The sequence below is a fragment of the Microtus pennsylvanicus genome, chromosome 8 (assembly GCF_037038515.1).
Source record: "Microtus pennsylvanicus isolate mMicPen1 chromosome 8, mMicPen1.hap1, whole genome shotgun sequence".
NCBI lineage: Eukaryota > Metazoa > Chordata > Mammalia > Rodentia > Cricetidae > Microtus > Microtus pennsylvanicus.
The window spans coordinates 63178898-63197678 of NC_134586.1; the positions used below are offsets into that span (position 1 = coordinate 63178898).

The 18781-nt window shown below is 48.7% G+C and overlaps 2 protein-coding genes across 8 annotated transcripts in view; both read right to left on the bottom strand.

The window, feature by feature from the left end:
• The window catches only part of Dctn1 (dynactin subunit 1), a 33648-nt gene extending 23347 nt beyond the window's left edge, over positions 1-10301 (bottom strand). For all 7 annotated transcript variants that reach the window (XM_075983750.1, XM_075983749.1, XM_075983747.1 and 4 more), the window contains exon 1: positions 10213-10301. The gene's annotated coding sequence lies outside the window, so the exon portion shown is untranslated. The remainder of the gene's footprint in view (positions 1-10212) is intronic.
• A 2706-nt stretch (positions 10302-13007) lies between these two features.
• Positions 13008-18780, bottom strand: C8H2orf81 (chromosome 8 C2orf81 homolog). Its single transcript, XM_075983751.1, has 4 exons — positions 18573-18780; positions 14922-15143; positions 14599-14820; positions 13008-14481 (listed from the first exon to the last, which is right to left on the bottom strand). The coding sequence occupies exons 1-4, from the start codon at positions 18588-18590 to the stop codon at positions 13114-13116; spliced, it is 1830 nt and encodes a 609-aa protein (XP_075839866.1). The 5' UTR covers positions 18591-18780; the 3' UTR covers positions 13008-13113.
• Position 18781: the final 1 nt, after the last annotated feature.

Here is an 18781-nt window from a genome sequence, read left to right on the forward strand (position 1 = left end):
AAAATTATCTTCTTGGGTTCTTCTGTCAAACTATAAAGAGTTCCACGGGGTAGCCCAAGTCTCTTTATGATGCAACTGCCTTCCGTGCAGAAAGTCAAGTACTTAATTGAGTAAATAAACACACTGAGACGCACTAGGTAGGCAGGGACAACGGGAAGCCGGTCTCCTTCCTGAGCTGTGGAGTGGCAGAGTGAAACTGCTTTAGGAAGATGGAACATGCAGGTCAGAGTGGACACATGAGCAAGCTACAAAGGCAGGGTTACAGCAGGGAGCACGCCGCAGTGCTGAGCCTGGGGAGAGACAGGCAGACAGACAGATGGAACAGGGAAGACAGCAGACTGACATGAGCCCCACACACAGCCCAGGACACAGCTCTGTTCTACGTTACCTCTGGGCAAGGTGGTTAACTGACTGAGCCACAGTAACCCAATCCATAGCAAAAAGGCATTCTTTACCTTATGGGTGTTACAAAGAATAAGGAAAACAAGGCAGGTGTGGGGAGCAAGACATACTAGCACTTGGAGCACACAGAGGAAAGCCGACCCCTGAAGGTGTTGCGATTTAAGCAAAGGATCTGTTATCATGCCTGACACAAACTGTGCTCAGATGCAGGTGCCTTTGTGGTTACTGCATCCACTCATCAACACAACCTGCTCACAACTGAGACTCTAAAGCTGAAATAAATGAAGACATGAATGAATGTAAGAATCGGCAAGTGAGGGGCTAGAGAGGTGGCTCAGTGGCTAAGAGTGCCTGATGCTACTACAGAGGACCTGGGCTGGTTCCCAGCACCCACCCCGTAAGGCTCACAACCACCTGTAACTCCAGTTCCAGATCTGACTCTCTCGTCTGGCCTCCACAGGTCACCCCACATGTACTTACACACACACACACACACACACACACACACACACACACACACACACGGTAAATATTTATAAAATAACACACAAAAATTAAAATTAGCAAATGAATAAATCAACTGAGAAGCCTTGAGGTGTGAATAATAAAAATGAGGGTTGAAGCTAGTGAGATGGTTCATGAGCATGCGTCCATAGTCCCACCCCATGGAGACTGGGGAGGTAGGAATCCTCAAGAGACTCTGTCTCGAACAAGGTATAAGGCCAGCACCAGCGACAGAGGTTGTCCTCCAACCTGCACAAGCACACTGTGGGGTACGCCTACACTGGAACATACAAATGCAGACACTCTTTGTGTAATAGTCCTGGCTGTCCTGTAACTTGCTTTGTAGTACAGGCTGGCCTCGAACTCACAGAGATATGCCTGCCTCTGCTTCCTGAGTGCTGGGATTAAAGGTGTGCACCACCATCCAGTCACAAAAGCATTTTTTAAAAAGCAGAAAAAAGAGGGGGATCAAAGCAGAATTGGGAAAGGGAAACTGGGCAGTTCTCAGGGCCTTTTCTGGGGCCAATTCAACTGTGCACACTAAAATGTGTTTCTTCACCTGCTTCCAACGTGAACCTGTGAGATAGGTGCTTGCCGGTAGTCAAGGACTAAAGGGAATGGAACGAGAAAGAGACAGGAATCCTTAAAAGACAGCATGAGGGATCTGCGATGGAACCATTCAGTTGTCACAGGGACAATGCCTGTGTCCAACCTGGGACATCATGCACAGCCTTACAGTCCTTAAACACAGGGCTGGGGAATGAACTAAGGAAGAATACGTGTGATCTCTATCATTTTTGCGTGAGTCTGTGTGTATGTGTTTTGCTGCAAACTTAACCGCCACTCTCACGTGTCAGGCAAGCACTGTACATACACAGCCCTTTTTCTTTTTACTTCTTTACTTGTCTGCATGTTTGCAGGAGTGCAGAGGCTAGAGGTCAGTATTAGGTTCCTTTCTCAGTTACTTTCAACCTTAATTTTGATACGGGGTCTCTCACTGAACTGGAGGTTGCTGATTCTAGCTAGACTGACTAGGGAGCAAGCCCTAGGAATCCTCCTGTCTCTCCTGTTCCACTACTACAATGCTGGGTGCACACTCATGAGTCTGGCTTTTTTACATGGGTACTGGAGGTCAAACAGGCTGCCATTCATGCATGACAGCATTTTACCAACAGAACCATCTCCTAGGCTGCATACTTTTCATTTTGAGACAGAATCTCAAAAAATTGCCCAGGCAGATTCATAATCTTCCTGCCTCAATCTCTCAGGATTACAAACCAGAGCCAGCAGGCCAGTTTTTCACTGTTATTCCTTATACTTTATGTAAAAGTACTAGTTATTCCAAAATAAAATATTTCAAACATAGCTGAGATGCAGGTTTACTTGCCTGGCCTGTGACGGCAGGTCCATGCCCAATACTGTGAAGCAAAGCTTCTGATGTTGCCAACAGAAACAAAGAGGGGCTAGGGAGATGGCTCAGCAGTTAAAGTGCTTGGTATGAAGTATGAGAAGCTGAGCTCAGATCCCCGGGACCTGCTAAAAGCTGGGCATGGCCATGCGCATCTACAGCGCAGTGTTGGGGTAGAGACAGGCAGATCTGGAGATGCTGGGCTCCAGCCTCGCTGAAGATGGAGGACATTCTGATCAGGGATACATTCTGATGTCAGCCTCTGGTTTACACACACACAAGACTGTGTTTCCTCCGTCCCTGAGTGACACAGACCCGTGCTTTCCACAGCATCACTAGGTCCCTGACACTGCCCCATAGGAGTCTTCACATTCCTTCAGTAGAGAGCAACAGTGTTCAGATTTCTAATCCATTTTCCTCCTCAACAATATTTAGGAAAGTGGGAGGAGTCCTCACCCTATGGAAATTAAGTCCTGGAGAATTTTAGAAAACAGCAGGAAACAAGCAGACCTGTGTGTGGGGTGTGGAATGGAGCAGCAGGAAGGAAAGTCTCTTCATCCTTTTTTTTTTATCCTTCTTTTTCTACCATTTTTTTTTAACACCAATACCTCAGGATCCCTTAATATTCTAGTTCTCTTTCAGTCTCATGCTGCCAAACTTTGATCCTGGGCTGACTATGTGGGCGGTCTGACAACAGAGTCAAATTCTCCCAGCACCAGTGAAGAAGAGGTGACTGTGCACACACATCTCCCAGAGTCTAACAGGGGAAAGGTCTGCTTGCCTAGAGAAGATGCTGGAGGCCGAACCCAATCCCGCAAAACAGAATCCAAGATCTGCCTTGCCAATCTTACAGAGATGGGAGTGGATCCTGAATGGACTTTCTTCAGCGCTCCAGCTAATTATCCCCAGAAATGTCTGCATCCTACTCCCGATGTGAATGGAGCTTACCCCACCCTCAAAGCTTCCTTCACTCCAGCAACTACCCAGGAATTTCCAGGTCCACCTCCAAGAACCCCTTACTTATCCTGAGAGAGGAACTTCTGCAGGAGTGCCGGAGGCACTCGGGCCCCATGCTCAACAGTAGCAAATCTCACACTGACAGTAAGAGTCCTACCTGTCTAGTTTCCAAGTCTCAGTTAGTTCTTTCCCCTGAATCAACCAGCGGGATCCAGGCATTAGGACCCAGCAGGCAGGGAGCACCGAGACTGCGCTCTACTGAGGTAGATGCACCATTCCACAACTTCAGCAAAAGCCAAGGCAGCCAACAAAGGCACAGCCGAGGTGGCTGTGCCTCTACCGCTGGCTCGCTCGGGCAGCTCGCCAGCCACTCCTCAGAAGCAGACCGTACCATCCTTTCTTTTTCAAAACCCACGCCAGCACCTGATCACAATGGAGATCAATCTCCTTAAACCACCAAGCAAAGGCGTATCCATAGCAACCCCAAAAGGAAGGACACAGAGATGCTCCAGTGGCTGCAGAAAAAAAAAGGTGAGTTTGTTTCTCCTCTATCCCATGGACCATTCTCCTCCACTCACCAGGGGTCAGTCCTGCCTGCAGATTCTACCCATCTCACTGACCAGAAACTCAAAGGTGAGCTAAGAATCAGACTGTAACATAAAGATATAGGTCTGCAACATCCAACACTGGCTGACAGAATGCATTCTCGTTTTCTGGAGAATGCGAACAAGGTCTCTCTTCTTATTCGCTGCTTCAGGTGATAGTCTCACCCTTTGGGATCTCACAAGGACAAGCAGCCATCAGGTTCTTGTCTTTCTAGTCAAGATGCTGGGCAATTACTCTACAATTTGAGAATTCCCCTATGGCAGCAGCAGACCCCACCTCCCTGCCCACTAAATCGCTCCCTTCTCTATTGCCTCGGGAGGACTCCCATTTCTGCAGAGATCCTCCCGAAACATGAACACTAAGCCTAATAAAGCCCTGCATGCTCAAGTCCCCTCTCTGTAAACCAGTAATATACTGATAGGGCTGTTGTGAAAACCACAGGAGGGCTTGGGCAATCCAACTTTGCATGGACTGCATACTCCCATGCTGAAGAGCACTTAAAACTGAGTGTGGGGTAAAGCACTCAACAGTGTCAGTCACTATCACTACGATGAAGATGGGTAGGTCTGTAAGCAAAGGACTCCAGCTCTGAGTGGCTCGGCCACACTCCTGGGCTTATCTCAAGGTGCTTGCTCTCCACTCTGATCAGCTGCTTTGGGCTTCTTTTACCCTATCCAAGCAGCTATTCCTGATGGAGCTCACCCTGAGCACCCTAGCCCTCAGCAAACAGCCTTGCTGAGAAGCAAACAGCCTATTAAGTAAGCGTTCCTTTGCATCCATCACTGCCTCTTTCTCCCCAGATTCATTCCTCCTCCCATTGCTCTCCGCCCTTTCACCTCCTCTCCTGAGGACTTCCATTTCAGATGCACCCTCTACTGCTTCTTAGACATCATCACACAAACTTGCCCTGGCCTCTCCAATACTAGGAAAAACTATTTCTAGACCTCGCTGTGTCCTCTGCTGGCTGCCACCGCATCTCTTCTTTCTTCTGTTTGCATCCCTCAGTTCCATCACGGCCTGCACCCCCATTCTGCTCCATGGAAGCTGTTCATAGTCACAAATGAAAGAGCCCTGGTGTCCAGAGCTTCTTGACTCCCCAACCTCCAGGCGCACTACCCAGTCAAACTCACGCTGGGTGTCTATGCTGAAGCAACTGAACATGGGGACCCCCTCCCTAGAAATGTTCTCCTTCCTCACAGACACACCAATCCCTGTCTCCTTTGTTAATGCCCCCCATTCTCTAAGTATGGCTGGAAGAGCTCATCCCCACCCCACTTCATCAACCACACTCTTCTGAAACGCAGAACCCACACCTGGACCTGATGGCCAGGCAGCACAGACCACTCAAGTTCAGTATGCCCCAAACAAATCTGCATCTTCCCCCAGAGACTCCTCTTCCATCTTTCCTCTTTGATACTGGCACCACAGTATACCCAAGTGAGACAGGTGAGTCACCTTCAACAGCCCCCTCTTCTCAGAAGCAATTAGTCAGTCGGGTTAATTCTGCTGCTACTGTAGCTTCTCAAATTCAACCACTCCTTTCCATCCTCCTTGGCCTAATTTCAGCTCAGCCATAAAACGTTTGTTATCACAAGGGTTTCCCCTTTACGTCCATCTTATGAGTTTCCCAACAGCCTAAACCCATATTCTCCTCCTTCAGTCTCTCCATCGTCAGCCTCCCCAAATCGACCCATGCCACCCCTGTCTAAAACCTCCCAACAGGGCCAGTGAGATGGCTCAGCAGGCAAACCTGCTACCAAATCTGATGACCCAAGTGTGATTCCCAGGACCCACAATAGAACGAACCAATGCCTACAAGTGGATATGCGTGCAGGGACACACACACACACACACACACACACACACACACACACATGTTTTTTATTAACTTTGCTGTGAACAGCAATAACCTCCCCTTTGATCCAAAGTTCTCACATTCTGGCCACTTGGATCTACTTTCTCCTATGCCCTACACATCTGCATCCCCAGGTCTGCACTCTGCAGTCACCTCTTTTCTGAAATTCTCCACTTCTCCCTGTGTAGTCTGCTGTTTCCTCTCTGCCCTTATAGAGACAGACACTTGGACAAAGTGTTGTTACAGTGCTATCCTTTACTGAAAATATTGCCTATTATCTCTGCGCACACTGCTTTGCCCAAGAAACACAATATTCAAAAATTACTGTCCTAGCCAGGCTCTAGGCATACGAGCATGGCCAGATTTCAGAGAAGAATCCCCATCCTTACAGTCCACACGAGTAGGCCTGGAGTTACCTCAGTGGTTAAAGGGGCTTTCGGTGCAACCACAAAGCCCAAGTTCAGACGCTAGCACCCACCAACAAGCTCCAGCACTGTGAGAGGAGAAGGGATATTGCTGGGGTTTGCTGGCTGCTTCTAAAGGAATATGTCATCACAGCACTTGGAGGCTGAGAAAAGCATATCTCTATGAGTTTGAGGCCAGCCTGGCCTATATATTGAGATTCAGGCTAGCCAAGGCCTCACAGCGAGACTCCATTTCAAACAAGCAAGACAGAGAGCAGGTCAGAGGGTTAAGAGGATGCCACAGGGGCATACACCCTACCCATATATCACACCACACACAGACCACCACAGTGCGGAAGTACACAAGACAAAAGAGCAGGTCAGAGAGTTAGAGGATGCCACAGGGGCGTACACCCTACCCATATATCACACCACACACACAGACCACCACAGTGCGGAAGTACACATGTTCATACATACATACACACACAGCAATACATGAAGCTCTTTCTGATAGGAGCCTAAGCCTGGGTCCTATGGAAGTTGGTACTAGCACACAATCTTAAATTAAAGGAACTAGACTATAGACAGGCTGTATGTAAAATGCAGACCTCCTGAGAAGGCATGTTCGAAAGGCTCCGAGGGCACCAAAGCCCCACTCTCTGCTGCCATGAGGCCCCTGAAATAAGAAGGGGCAGGGAAAGATCAGGAAGCACATGAACTTGACCTGTCAGCCAACCTCAACTAGTACCCCCAAACGTTAGAAAGAAAACATCAATAAGCCAAAGCCAGAATCTCCAAAATGGGAAGGACCCTAAGACAGATTTGCATCAGGCTCTTACCTTGTCCTGGTCCATGGACATACACTCTGGGTAGCAAACATCATAGGACTGACAGTCAGACCACCAGCTTCCAGAACAAACTGTAGCCATGGGTGACAGGGGACACTGAGATCCCAGTTTCCATCTCCCTTGATATGCAACAGATGTCTGAAGTCCCCTCCATAACTAGCTAACTTCCAAAGCAGGTCACATCAACTACAGTCCTAGCCTCCACCTCCTAGTAGCCACTACCGCCAGCGGAGCTGCCTCAAAGGGACAGCAGTTGATGGGATTCTCCCAGCCTCGGTGACTCTTTCATTTCTGTGTCGTCTCTGTGCCCTCATATCCAGCCAGGCTTAACTGAGTGCCTGCACCCTCCCTTTCTCCTCCATTACCACTGTCTGCACTCTGCTCTGCCGCTTGATAGCTTTGAAGATTAAAGCAAACCATTTCTCCTTTTTGGTGTTTCATCTGCTGCTCTGCCATCAAATTACATCAAATGAGATCATGCCCATCAAGTTTTGTAATCTACAGTTAACATAAAAGCAAGGCATCACTAATTACTATGCAAAACCTCTGCCTCTCTCCTCCCCCACTTCCCACCACTCTTTGCCCCACAGAGAGATAAATACATTTTCAAACACTGCTTTGCTTACACTCATCTGCCTTCCTTCCATGCCGTCTCCTTCCAGCTGTCATCTAACAATCCTGGCTCTGGTGTGTACAGTCTCGTCTCTGTACCACTATAGCTGCTTCCAGGACTTTCTGCAGTCTTGCACACCACACCCATCCTTCAAAGTCAGCTAAAGACCATTATGTACACAGCAAAGACAAACTTAAGAACGAGTTTTCTTAAATGTGGTGAAAGATTCAATTCAGTTTGAAGAAAAAAGCTGGAATATCTGTCATCAGATGCTGTAAGAATAGATTCCCTTTCCACTAGGATTTAGGCAGGGCCTCACCTCTGTAGCTGAGGCTGGCTTGGAACTCACTATATAGCCCATACTGTCCAGACTCAAAGCAATCTTCCTGTATTGTTCTCCAGGGGTCTGGAATTACAAACATGTATCATATGCATGACTTAAGAGCTAACTTTCTATTTTATTTTTAAGTACCTGGGGCTACCCTGGAGCTCAATATGTAGAATAAGCTGGCCTCAAACTCCCAGAAATCTGCCTCTTCTGCTGCCCCAGTGTAGGATTCGAGGTATATGCCACCACATTTGGCAAAAGTTAACTTTTTTTTTTTTTGACACAGGGTCTCTCTATGTAGCCCCAGATGTCCTGGACTCAATACATAGGCCAGGCTGGCCTCCAACTCACAAAAATCCTTTTACTTCTGCCTTCCAAGTGTTGGATCAAAGTTGAACATAACAAACATGGCGGCACACACCTTTAATCCCAGGATCTGGGAGGCAGAGTTTTACAAAGAGAGCACCAGGACAGCCAGAACTACACAGATAAACCCTGTCCCGAAAAACAAAAACAACAACAAAAAAGTTGAGTACTACCACTCCTGGTAAGAGTCAACTTTCTAAAAATAAGTTGCTTTTCTTTGCTTTCATTCTAAGAGCTTGGACAAGAAGGACGGATGTGGGAGGGGTTCACTTCATCAACCTCAACAACATCTTTAGTGTGTTATCCCATGAATACGATGAGACGTTTTATGTCTGGAATCCTAGCAACTGGGAAGAGCAGGTTGAAGCAGTTGCTCAAGGTCAGCCTTGGCTACACAGGGAGTTTGAGGCCAGCCTCTACCACAGGACCATATTCAAAAGGGGGGGGGGATGAAAGGGAGAGGTAGACTTTATATCTAGTTATTTCTCAGCTGTTAGAAATGTTCTGACCAAATTGCAAAATCTGCCAAACTGACAAGGGTGTCATATATGAAAGTCAACGGCAACAAAAGTAACTGGGTTAGGACCCCAGTATTGAGACGAGAGGAGGCTGAGAGTTCTCCTAGTCCTGACTCCTGATTCAAGCTTTGGACAAAGTGACTGACCCCTGGCAGCAGACTGTTCTACATAGCAGTCAGCAAAAATGTGTTGGTCAATTCAGTGATCTGCTACTAAGAATCTGGTCCCAGACCATCACCTGGGAACCTATTACAGCCGCAGACTGGATTAGATTTGTGTTCTCACCAGACCCTAAACTAAACACATACTCCCATTAAAGAAAACCCCCTGGCACCACTGCCCCTCTACAACGATGGGCTCTATTTCTGGAACTTCATTTCCCAAACTGCACCAGATGTCAAGCAGAGGCACAACCAAAACAAAACAAACACGCAAGCAAGCAAGCAAACCAGTATCTACCAGTCTATTTGGGGAAATTCTCCACATATCCCCTAGCTGGAGACCCTTGATAAATACCACGAGCATAAAAAAAAGTTCTGAGTCTGTAGTTCAGAAAACTTGAACCATAAACTCTCAAACATATATGACTGCAAACACCTTCACAAAATAAAAATTATGGCGGTTGAAGAGGTGGCTCAGCACTTAAGAGCACCTACTGCTCTTACAGAGGACCTGAGTTCAATTACCAGGATCTACAACCAGCCCTAAGTCCAGCAGCAGGGGTCTGACATCTCTGGCCTCTGTGGGGACCCACACCCATATACTTTTCTTTTTTTTCTTTAAGTTATCCTTATCTCTTTAAATGCAGTGCGATTCAGACGTTGGCACTACAGCAGGCTAAGAATGCCACCTCCAGACTCTCGGGACCTTAAGTATACTAAGGTACTAAGCGGCCAAGAGGCGCTTAGGGCTCTCCACACTACTACAAATAAGGGTTCGTTCTAAAGATGTGCCTCCTTCAAAACAGCAGCTTCGCCAGTCGTTGTCCAGCCCACGGTGAAAAGGGATGTAAGAACAAGACGACTTCGCAAGGATCATCTTGCCATCCTAGTCGGGACCCCAGGACAGGGAGTAGTCACACACCAAACGCATTTCCAGACCTCTACACGTTTACACCCTCTAGGGATTACTTTTTGTCTTTGTTTAACACAAATTCCCAACCACGTGTCCACAGGACACCTGGGCTCGGTACCGGTCAGGGCAAGGAAGGGCCCCTTGCAGAGCTGGAGGCTAGTGGGCAAGTCTGGGAGAAGCGCTCACCGGGGCCCCAGGCCCGCGGCCGGCCTTCAAGATGCCACCCACCCTCAGATCCCACCTGGCCCGAGCCCTGGGCCCCTGGCAGCTCCGCGCGAGTTCAGGGGCAGCTCAGCAGACAGTTGGTGGGGTCGCCACCCGCGTACCTGCTGTCAGGGCTCCGCGCCCGACTCGGCCCCGCCGCCGCCCGCCGCCCGGGACTTGCTGCCCCGCCCCGCCCCGCCCCACGGGCTGCCCCGCGCGCAGCCCGACCCCGCAGAGATCCCCGAAGCCCTCGTCCCAGGAAATTCTAGAGTTCTGGGTACAGTCTCCTCATCCCTGCAGTCCCGCCCTGGCTGACACGGTCACGCCGAGCGCGGCAGAGAAGACGTCGGTAAGGCACTGAGCTGGACACCTGCGGCAGGGTGCATACAGGCGCACGCGCACTGCGCCTGGGAAGTCAATTAGGACCACGGTGGAGAGGAGCGAGGTGAGCGCCCTCTGCTGGCGGAGGACCCTGGGGACGCATTAGGAGTTTTTTGTTTGGCCTCTTTAAAGTGCCAGTATATGGACTTGAGGAAGGGAGAGATAAGCTAAAATGTCCACGCCTTTTCTAGTCCCTCTTCAGCTGTTCTTCAGCCCCCCAGAGCTGAACTGGCTAGGGCCAAGAGGTCAGCAGGAAAGTGTTGTAGGAAGTCTCAAAATCTCAGACTCTTTTTCCCTCAGTATCTCTTTGCTAGCTTCTGAGTATTAGTTGGCTTGTTAAAACTAACCATAACCCAGTACTAGAAAGGGGATGGAGCTAGGATTTCACAGATGGGTTCCAATTCTACTTTCACTAGTTGCTTGAAATCCTGGGCTGGTTACTCACCCTCTCATTGACATTTCCTTACTTGGAAAGTCTCAGTGGCAGGATCTAGAAAGTGTTCCTTTCCACTCCCACTTCATCCTCTCAATGTTTCCAATTATTCTGAACATCAATGCATTCCTACCATTCAAAAACCCAACCTAAAGCCAGGCGGTGGTGGCGCACACCTTTAATCCCAGCACTCAGGAGGCAGAGGCAGGCGGATCTCTGGGAGTTTGAGGCCAGCCCGGTCTACAGGAGCTAGTTCTGGGACAGGCACCAAAGCTACAGAGAAACCCTGTCTTGAAAAACCAAAAAAAAAAAAAACAAAAACAAAAACAAAAAAAAACCCAACCTAGAGCCAGTGAAATGGCTCAGCAGATAAAGGAACTTGCCACAGGCATCTGACAAGGTGAGTTTGATTCCTGGAACCCTCAGGAAAGTAGACGGAGGGAATTGAGCACACATACACATACACACACACACACCACAAACACACACACGCATGCACGCACACACACAATTATACACATACCATACACACACTGCTAAATAAAATACAATAATCAAACTAATACTTTGAAGTATTCACTGAGTCAGGCACAGTGGCACATACCTTTAATCCCTGCACTCTGAAGGCAAGGGCAGGTGATTATGAGTTCAAGGCCAGTATGTTGTTTTAGCAAGTTTCAGGCCAGCCAGGATTACACAGTAAGGCCCTGTCTCAATCAAAAATAAAACAACAACAACAAAAACCTCAGGAGACAGAATCTCTGAATTTGGGGCAGCCTGATCTATAGAGTGAGTTTCAGGACAGCCAGGGATACACAGAGAGACCCTGTCTTGAAAAAACAAAAAAAAGAGACCGTGTCCCACCAACTCTCAAAAAGTATGCACCAAGAATCCTCCCTTTAATCCTTATTTCCTAGTTATACAAGCCCACGTCTGTAATCCCAGCACTTGAGAGGTTGAGGGACGAGGCTACAAGAGACCCTGTCCTGAAAAACAGAGAGAGGTCCTCATTTGTGCCTATACATAAGTTACTAACTGGATTCCTCTAATTACTTTGTGTCTAGCTGTGTGTATGTTTGTGTGTGTGCATGTGTGTAGGTGCATCTGGAGGTCAGAGATCACCTAGGTGTCACCCTCAATCACTCTCTACCTTTTTTTTTTTTTTTTTTTTGGAGACAAGATCTCTTACTGAACTGGAGCTCATCAATTCTGGCTGGACTGGCTGACCAGCAAGCCTTAGGGATCCTCCCATCTACTCCCCCAGTGCAGGGACTATAGGCTGGGACCAGTACTGAGGGCCTCAGTGTGTGGCTTTGCTGTGCACAGCAGGTGTTTTACTGACTGAGCCATCTTCCAGGCCCTGTTTCTAGTCTTCTGCTGTTGCATGTTGTGCCACCATAGGGTACTAGGACATTTCACATGAGCAGATTTATGTGTATGTTGTAATTGTTTAAGATTTATTGGAGGGGCTGGAGAGATGGCTCAGTGGTTAAAAGCATCGCCTGCTCTTCCAAAGGTCCTGAGTTCAATTCCTAGCAACCACATGATGGCTCACAACTATCTGAAATGAGATCTGATGCCCTCTTCTGGCCTGCAGGCAAACACACAGAATATTGTCTACATAATAAATAAATAAAATATTTTTTAAAAAAAGATTTATTGGATATGTATGAGTGCTTTACCTGTAAATCTATATGATACAATGTTTTCCTGGCATATGCAAAGTTCTAGGTTCAATTCCCAGAGCACAGGAACAAAAACAAATAGAAAAGAATGGATTTTTCAATCCAGGATGAACTGACTAAGCTCCAGGAGTCAGAAAAGCAGAATGAATTCACTCATGTACAGAATCACTCTAGGTTTATAATCAGTTATGTCCGTCTTCCCCTACTGAAAAGGCAAAGTTCTCCCTAGGAGCCAGATTCACCCCACCCCACCCCCACTCCCACCCCCACCCTTACAGTCCTCAAATCTTCTCCTTTAAGGTGTGTTTGAGGAGACAGGGATGTGTCTAGAATGATTCCGCTAGGGAACAGCCCTGATCCTTAAGGCGTGCCTCTGCCGGCTAATAATGACAACTGTGCCCCCTCCCCCCCAGAGTCCAGTAAGAGACTACACAGCCTTGGAAGAAATGGCACCATCTCGCCGGTCAGTTCCTGCGGCCAACGCATTTTTATTTTGGGCAAGGTTCAATTCCCAATGTGGAGGCTCAGGACCCAGAGTGGGGTACAGGTTTGGTTGGGAGCTGCCAGGCTTTGGGGGTTTCCTTCTTTACTAGCTGTGTCATAATCACCTGCGGCTTGGACACACCTGTCTGGATGGGTTGCTGCTCAGTCGCATGGGAGGTGCCTCCTTCAGCCTCCTCCTGGATGGCAGCAGGGCTGAGCAGCTCCTGGGTGCCCCGGTTCCACATACTCACACCAGGGACCAGCTTCATGTTTTCTGAAAGAACCATGGGCTTCCACAGAACCTGGGACGTGGCCTCGAGGACCTGGGGCGCCGCTAGGGGCCATCCGGAGTCCTCCGCGGTGTCCTCTTCAACAGGTTCCTGGCCCTGTGGAGGGACGCGAGTCCGACCCGCCCACAGCTCGCCCAACTGCTCTGCCTCCAGCTCCCAGCCACTCGGCCACTTAGCTCGAGGCCATAGTTTGGGACTGGGACTGCGGGAGACTTCGGGAGGGTTTGACTTTCTAGCGAGGAACCGGAACCCGGGGCTGAGGAATGGCAATTTTGACCCGAAGGATGGTGAGGATTGGGCCAAGTTTAAAGTGAGATCCGGGCCCAAAGCACGGAATGGAGCAGAATACTGGAGAGGAAACTTTGAGGTAGAGAATGGGAGTTTGGGGTGCGCGCGCGAGGCGAGGGCTTGGGACCCGCTTGCTGAGGTTCGGACCCCAGCTTGGCTCTTTTCACCCCGCAGGCGCCCGCGATATATTTCCAAAGGGCGAGCTTCGGTGTCGGGGATTAGGACCTCGGCCACAGGGCGCACCCAGTGGCGGGGCAACCGTGCGGGATCCAGGCGCACTATGGGCGTCTTGCGGCTATGCCGCGTATCCAAGCTTTCAGGCTGTGGCGACCCGGAGGGCTTTTCTAGGGTGAGGAGAGGCATAGACCCTTCCGAGGAGGTGCGTGTCGTGCCCTTGCTCTCGGGTTTCAGCCGGTCCCCAGCCGCGTCTGGCTGAGACACGCAGCGGTAAAAATCTTCGAGGGACAGGTGGGAGCTGAGGGACGAATTCTTCTCCTCAGAGGCCTGGAGGTTGACTGCTTGGGGCAGATCCAGGGAAGGATGGGGACTTTGGACTCGCACCTCCTCCAGCGAAGGTCGTAAGGACTCCTTCGAAGGCACGGCCAAGATGTGGCTAGGCCGTAAAGACGCGTTTGAAGACGTGGCTAGGATGTGGCTCTGCTCCTGGTCATTGGGGTCTTCCAAGATATCCCCGGGCTCAATTTCCTGAAACACCTCCAAGGTGGGCGTGGGTCTTGGCTCGGCAGAAGGCCCTGAAGATGCTGTTGGCTCCCGGGAGTCTCTGTCCAACCACGGTGAACCTAAAAGGAACTGGTCCGGGTTCCCAGGTTCCTGGGGAAACACATAAGGGTAATGAGATGTAGGAAGAGTGGGGAAGGACCTCACTTCATGGTCCTGAGTGGCTCCGGAGGAGGCTTCTGTCGGAAGGAGGCCGGGGCTTGGGCTTACTTCGCCTTGGAAGTGCTCCTCTACACCAACGGGTGCCGGTGCGTGCAGTACAGGCACGGAGCCCTGGGCCCAAGCATCCGTGATGCAGGACAGCGGTTCCTCGTCCTCACCCCACGTGGGGTCCTCGGCCACTGCAGATTCTCCCTCATCCCGGGCCAGGAAGCGCCACTCAGTGATCTGCAGCATGGCTTCTCTGGCCTGACTAATGGTGAATGGGACGCACTGTGGAAGTGAGGGAGTGTCTCAGCTTCTTCAGGAGGGGCGGGAGTGATTAAAAAAAAACAAAAACAAACCGGGTCTGGAAGACCCAAATCTAGGCCCACCTGCTGGGTCAGGTAGACTTTGAAGGCACACTCCATAACTCGAGTCAGAAGGTCGGCCAAGATGTCACCCACTACTTCCTCGCCCTCCTCCAGGGACATAAACGCAATCCATTCTGCCTCATTGAGCCGCCCAGGCACGATGTCCACCTGCGGCACCGGCTGGGTGGGCGGCCGGGCTTTTTCAGCCTTGGATCGGGTCGCCCCACGGTCTCGCGCCTGCCTCTGTGGGGAAATGGAACAGGAAAACGAAGGGATGGAACTGATGGACTAAGTGCTAGAAAGACGCTTTCTTGAGATGTTTACTAAGTAAGAAAAGGGACTAGGACAAGGCACCGAGAGTCTGCGAGGCTGTGGAGGGACACTGAAGGTATGCAACTCGGTTTAATAACGTAGCAGCCCAGGAAGCAAGGAAACTGACACTTGACAGGAGTTAACTCTCACCTTTTGGGATGCAGACTGAACCCCAGACCTAATCATGCTCAATTTATAGCTCTAGCTATTTGCTTTACCACAGTATCCACGTTCTTGAGAGTTCAAAGAACTTGAATCTGTGAGTCAATGAGGTCACTATTACCTAGTCTCCTCTGCTTTTGTTTTGCTTTCAACAAGTGTTGTTATGTAGCCCTAGCTGGCCCTGGAACTTGCTTTGTAGGCTAGGCACACCTCAGAGTTGCAGCAATGCTCCTGCCTCTGGTTTGAAACAGTCTCTTTAAATAGTCCTGGAAGTCTCCTTGTAGAGAAAGACTGGCCTCAAACTCAGATCCACCTGCTTCTGCCTCCCAGTGCTGGGATCAAACACCTGTGCTGCTACCCGCCCCCTCTTTTTACTTTTTATTTTGAGATCTCACTAAGACGCCAAGGCAGGTCTTGAACTCACTCTGTAGTACAAGCAGGCCTTGAAATTAATTTGTGGTCCTCTTTTTCTTTGTAATTGAAAATTGATACAATACATTCTGATCACAGTTTCCCTTCTCCCGTCTTCCATTTCCTCCCCACGGCCACTCTCACCAACTCTAGGCCTTCTTCCTCTTTTTCTCTTTAGAACACAGGCAAATTAAAAAGGCAAACAAATCTAATATAAAACAGTGAAAAAGCACAAACACACCAAAACAAAAACCATAGAAACACAAAATCAGAACCCGTAATATACAAACAAAAGACCAGAAAGATTTTTTAAAAAAAGTTCAAATGAAACAACCTACAAAAGCACCGCCGAGATCGTTTCTGTTGGATATCTACTTCTGGGGCACGGGACGGGAGACTCCATTGGGTAACACTGATTTTTGCTTTGTAAGTGATTTCCGGTTGTAAAGAGCTGCTTGGATGGGGATGGGAGCCTGTGCTCACTTACCCCTTCCAGCGCTTGGGGCCCCTCTGGTTCACACTTGTGCAGGCCCTGCTCAGGCTACCACAATCTTCTTGAGTTTATATGTTTATCAGTTTTGTTGAGCTTGGAAGACACTGTTTCCTTAAAGTTATTCCATCCCCTCTGACTTATGGTCCTTTTGCCTCCCAAATAGAGTTGCTAGGATTACAGGCGTACACTACAAGGCCATCTTTAACCATTATTTTTATCCCCACTTATGTATTTTGCCTAAGATCACATCTGGGAAATAGTGTAGTTAGAATTCATACACAGATTTGTCTAATTTCAAAACCTGACTCTTGCTTCCCAAATAAAGATATTTGCAAAAATATGGAAAAGAAACACATGCCCAGATACATTTTTAAAACTTTTGAAAACAAAGAAAAATAAAGAAAATGAGGCTTGGTGAGATGACTCATTCAAGTAAAGGTGCTTGCTGCCACATGTAATGAGCAAACTCTGGTTCTCAGGACCACAAACAGAGAAGCAACTCCACAGGTCATCCTCCAGCCTCCATCCATGCGCCACGGCACACATCCTTCTCTCTCACACACAAATAAATGTAACAAAAACATTTTAAAAACTCATTAAAGAACCCTGTGATGGATTGCATAAGAACATTCCCCACAAGCTTGATCCCTGGTTGATGCAACTGTTTGGGGAGGATTAGGAGGTGTGGCCTTGTTGGAAGTGAATAAGGAGGGGCCAGTTTTGAGGTTTCAAAAGCTCTTCATTTGCAGTTAGCTCTATTTGCCTTGTAGTTGTCTCAAGATGTGAGCTCTCGCTGCTCCTCCAGAACCATGTCTGTCTGCCTGCCACCATGTTCCCCACTATGATGGTTATGGATTCTGACCCTCCGGAACTAAGTCCCAAATAAAGCTCTTTTATACATAGCTTTGGTCATGGCACTTTTTTTTTTTTTGACAGCAATAGGCAAGTAACTAAGGCAAGCCCAAAGGTAAACTAGGGACATAATATTTGATGCAGATGAGTAATAATTTGTAAAAATGGCCAGAGCCAGTTGTGGTGGCTTATACCAGTAAACCTAGACTTCTGGAGCCTGAAGTCTGCCATGTGTTCAAGGCTGGGCTGGACTACAGGAAGACAATGAAGGAAGAAGGTTCCTTCCAAAACTCACCTCCAAATATAAACCCACATCTGCCTACCTCCAACCCTACTGCGTCACGGTTTCCATTTCCCAATATCCATCCTCCCAGGCAATCTGGAGTCTCCTATTCCCTACTCTCCAACTCCCTAGCCTTAGAGTCCCAGAGACCATCTGCCTAGTGCTGGGATTAAAGCCGGGCTTCCTTGTGTTCAGCCTAAATCTTTAAAGTCCAAACAAAGAACCAATTCTTTAGGTGTCTCCTCCCAGCCTTGCATCTCACAGAGATGGGAAGTGCACCTGACAAAAGAGGACAGTGATTTTTTTTTACTCTTTCATTTCCCCAAGGTTCTTCCTGTTTTATTTTTTAAATGCCTTGACTTTGGGAATGGGAGAGATGGTTCAGCAGTTAAGAGAACTGGCTGCTCTTCCAGAGAACCTGGATTTAGTTCCTAGCATCCATATGACGGCTCAAAACGGTAGCCCCAGTTCCCTTTCCTGGTCTCTGCAGGCATCAGGCACGAACATACTACATACACACACCAAACACCCATACACATAAGATAATTTTTTCTTAACTTCAACAATTTGGCTTTTGTCAGTGGGATGGGAGGGTGTGGGTATGGGAAGAGGCTATGAGTTCAAGGGTAACTTGATCTACATAGTGAGGTTTAGGCCATCCAGGGCTACACAGTGAGACCTTGTCTCAAAATAAAAGGCCAGCTATAATAGCACATGCTTTTAATCACAGCACTCTGGAGGCAGAAGCAGGCAGATCTCTGAGTTGAAGGCCAGCCTAGTCTACATAATCACATTCTGTCTCAAAAAATAATAATAATGATAATACAATAAATTAACTTTTAAGGTCAGCCTCTGATTTATTTAATCTATTTCATGGTCCTGAAAGTGTCAAGATAGAGATTCAACCATCAAGCCCTCTCAAGTGCCTGATTCTGTTTTACCCACCAAAACAGGTTCCTTGGCATAAATGAATTACTTCTTGCACTAGCAGGTCAGCTGTTTCCAAATTCACTTGCTCTTTGCCTGGTCCAGCCATTGACTCTTTTACCGCGGGAACAGTGGTACTTCATGCCCTTCTTGAACCCAGAGCTAGACCATCTCTCCATACACCCGCCAAGCCCAGTTCTTGTGCACTCCCCCAAGTCGAACTGAAGCTCACCGAGCCTTCGTGGGACATTGTCGCGACAGTCGCTCCAACGCGGTGTTTCAGCTGCCTCCAGGACCCTCCATTGCTTCAGCCTCCGCGGCCGCGGCTCAACGGTCGCCTCGGCAACCAGGCAGCCCCGAGGGTCTCAAGCGCGGTCCACGGTTGCTCCGGCAACTGCGCCACGCGCCGCCCGTTCCAGCCCCAGGCCCCGCCCAGAGGCC

Coding starts and splice junctions, on each gene's coding strand:
- C8H2orf81 (XM_075983751.1), bottom strand. Junction 14,821..14,921: donor AAGTCTACCTGACCCAGCAG/GTGGGCCTAGAT, acceptor TCACTTCCACAG/TGCGTCCCATTCACCATTAG. Junction 14,482..14,598: donor AGGAGCACTTCCAAGGCGAA/GTAAGCCCAAGC, acceptor GTGTTTCCCCAG/GAACCTGGGAACCCGGACCA.